The sequence below is a fragment of the Leishmania martiniquensis genome, chromosome 9, assembly GCF_017916325.1.
Source record: "Leishmania martiniquensis isolate LSCM1 chromosome 9, whole genome shotgun sequence".
NCBI classification, from domain to species: Eukaryota; Euglenozoa; class Kinetoplastea; order Trypanosomatida; family Trypanosomatidae; genus Leishmania; species Leishmania martiniquensis.
In genome coordinates this window covers 2611-5000 of record NC_090144.1, presented here as the reverse complement: position 1 = coordinate 5000, position 2390 = coordinate 2611, and the positions used below count along the sequence as shown (strand labels likewise).

The following is a 2390-nucleotide window of genomic DNA, read 5'->3' as shown; positions in this document are numbered from 1 at the left end:
AGCGGTGGTGCGGTACGCGAACGGCACCACCGACGCCCTGCAGCAGAGGTGGGTCACGGGCTTGCACCCGAAAGGTCGCGTCGGCGAAGGCTCGCCACGCACGCGGGTGCCGGACCCGCTGCCGAACGATGAATACTTCACCGCCAAGCACTCGGCGCACGCGGAGCCACGGGCCGCGATGCTGTGCCTGCAGTACCTGATGGCGCACGGGCTGGTCGCGAGAAGGGGCCCGACCATGCGCATGGCGGTGGTCACGGACCACTTTGCGATTGTGCGGGCGCAGCGGAAGCACAACGGCTTCGGCGGCATCGGCAGAGGGTACTGCCTGAACCGCCTGTACGCGTACACGACGGCCCTCTACTTTACCGAGCGCGTGCGGGTGGTGTTCTTTTACATCGCCGGCCAGGTCAACCCCGCGGATGAGCTATCACGCAATTTCGCCGACGACGGCGGTACGACACGGGGGTGACGCGGCGCGCTGCCGACAACCTGGCGGTGCCTTTTCTGCGAAGCACGTATTCCCCGTTATGCGAGCAGGCGCGCGGATCGCCGCCCACGATTCTCGCAACGGGGCGGGTGGATGGGGGCGACATGGCCCCCCCTTCCCACTCAGGCTCGCCCACAACGGGGCCCCAGCGCCCCTGACGGGGAGTTCTTTCCCCGGCCAGCGTTCCCTTACCACGGCAAGGACAGCGGCTACCGGCGCGTCCACCAGGAAGGAGCGGCTGCGGGGGTTGTGACGGGCAGCTGTGACGGGGCCATTCTCCTCCGCAGCACGCACACGCCGCACTCAGCGGAGAGAACGCGGAACGGAGTACACTCCACACGATGGGCAAGCACGGCTACGGGGGACGAGGGCTGGTCCTGGCCAAAAGTCTGCTTACAGGAGAAGTGAGACCCGCGAGCGCAGCGAAGCCGCGGCAAGATTTGCTCCCCAAATGTGGAGGAGTGCTGCTCAAGCGCATGCGACTAGCAGGAGCGTCAGCCACCTACATCACGTTCTTCTCCCCTCACGCTTTCTCGTCTCACACACATCACAGTCGCGCGACATTTAGGGTTAGGGTTAGGGTTAAGGGTTAGGGTTAGGGTTAGGGTTAGGGTTAGGGTTAGGGTTAGGGTTAGGGTTAGGGTTAGGGTTAGGGTTAGGGTTAGGGTTAGGGTTAGGGTTAGGGTTAGGAGTTAGGGTTAGGGTTGGGGTTAGGGTTAGGGTTAGGGTTAGGGTTAGGGTTAGGGTTAGGGTTAGGGTTAGGGTTAGGGTTAGGGTTAGGGTTAGGGTTAGGGTTAGGGTTAGGGTTAGGGTTAGGGTTAGGGTTAGGAGTTAGGGTTAAGGGTTAAGGGTTAGGGTTAGGGTTAGGGTTAGGGTTAGGGTTAGGGTTAAGGGTTAGGGTTAGGGTTAGGAGTTAAGGGTTAAGGGTTAAGGGTTAGGGTTAGGAGTTAGGGTTAGGGTTAGGAGTTAGGGTTAGGGTTAGGGTTAAGGGTTAAGGTTAGGGTTAGGGTTAAGGGTTAGGGTTAGGAGTTAGGGATTAAGGGTTAAGGTTAGGGTTAAAGGTTAAGTCCAGAGTCAAGTCAGAGTCGTCCAAGTCAGTTGCAGATTAAGGTAAAATTAAGGTCAGGGTCAAATTAAGTCAGAATTTAAGTTAAAATTCGAAGTCAGAATTAAAAATTCAGAGTCAAGTCCAAGTCAGGGTCCAAGTCCAAGTCAAAATTAAGTCAGAGTCCAAGTTCCGAGGATTAGGTTAGGGAGTTAGGGATTTGAATTTAAGAATGGAAGGTGGGGGGTCAAGTCAAGTTAAAATTCAAATTTAGAGTCAGAGTCAGAATTCAGTCGGAAATTAAAGTCAGGGTCAGAAATTGCAAAGTCAAGTCAGAAGTCAGGGGTCAAGGTTAGGAGTTAGGAGATCAGGGTTGAAGTCAAGTCAGGATTAAGGTTGGAAGTCAAAGTCAGAATTCGAATTGGGAGTCAGAATTAAAGTCAAGTCCAGGTCAAATTGGGTCAAGGTTAAATTAAGTCCAAATTAAGTCCAGTGAAATTAGGAGTCGGGTCCAAATTAAATTAAATTAAATTAAAATTAAAATTAAATTAAATTAGAGATCCAAGTCAAATTAAATTAAAATTAAAATTAAATTTTCCACGAGCATGAGGCGAGGGGCGTACACACTGCAGCGCCCATGGAGCGCTCCGCGGTGTAGGCGACGTACAGCATGCCGTCGTCCGCCTGCTTGCACGCGTCGTGCAGCTCGCCGAGCGTCGCCAACGGCGACACGCTGCAGCCGGCAACCGTCAGCGTCACCGGCTTCTTCGCGTCCACGCCGCGGAAGCCGCGCACCGCGGCCACAAGCTGCGCAACCGTCGTCTCGCGCGCCACCGCGCTGAAGTGCGCCTTGCCGCC

The 2390-nt window shown here is 55.4% G+C and overlaps 1 protein-coding gene across 1 annotated transcript; it reads left to right on the top strand.

Annotated features, from left to right (window-relative positions):
• Window positions 1-419: 419 nt before the first annotated feature.
• Window positions 420-740, top strand: LSCM1_07517 (uncharacterized protein; the record flags this gene model as incomplete). The annotated part of the gene is made up of 1 exon (XM_067324885.1): window positions 420-740. One exon carries the CDS (start codon window positions 420-422, stop codon window positions 738-740), a length of 321 nt encoding a protein of 106 aa, XP_067180730.1.
• Window positions 741-2390: the final 1650 nt, after the last annotated feature.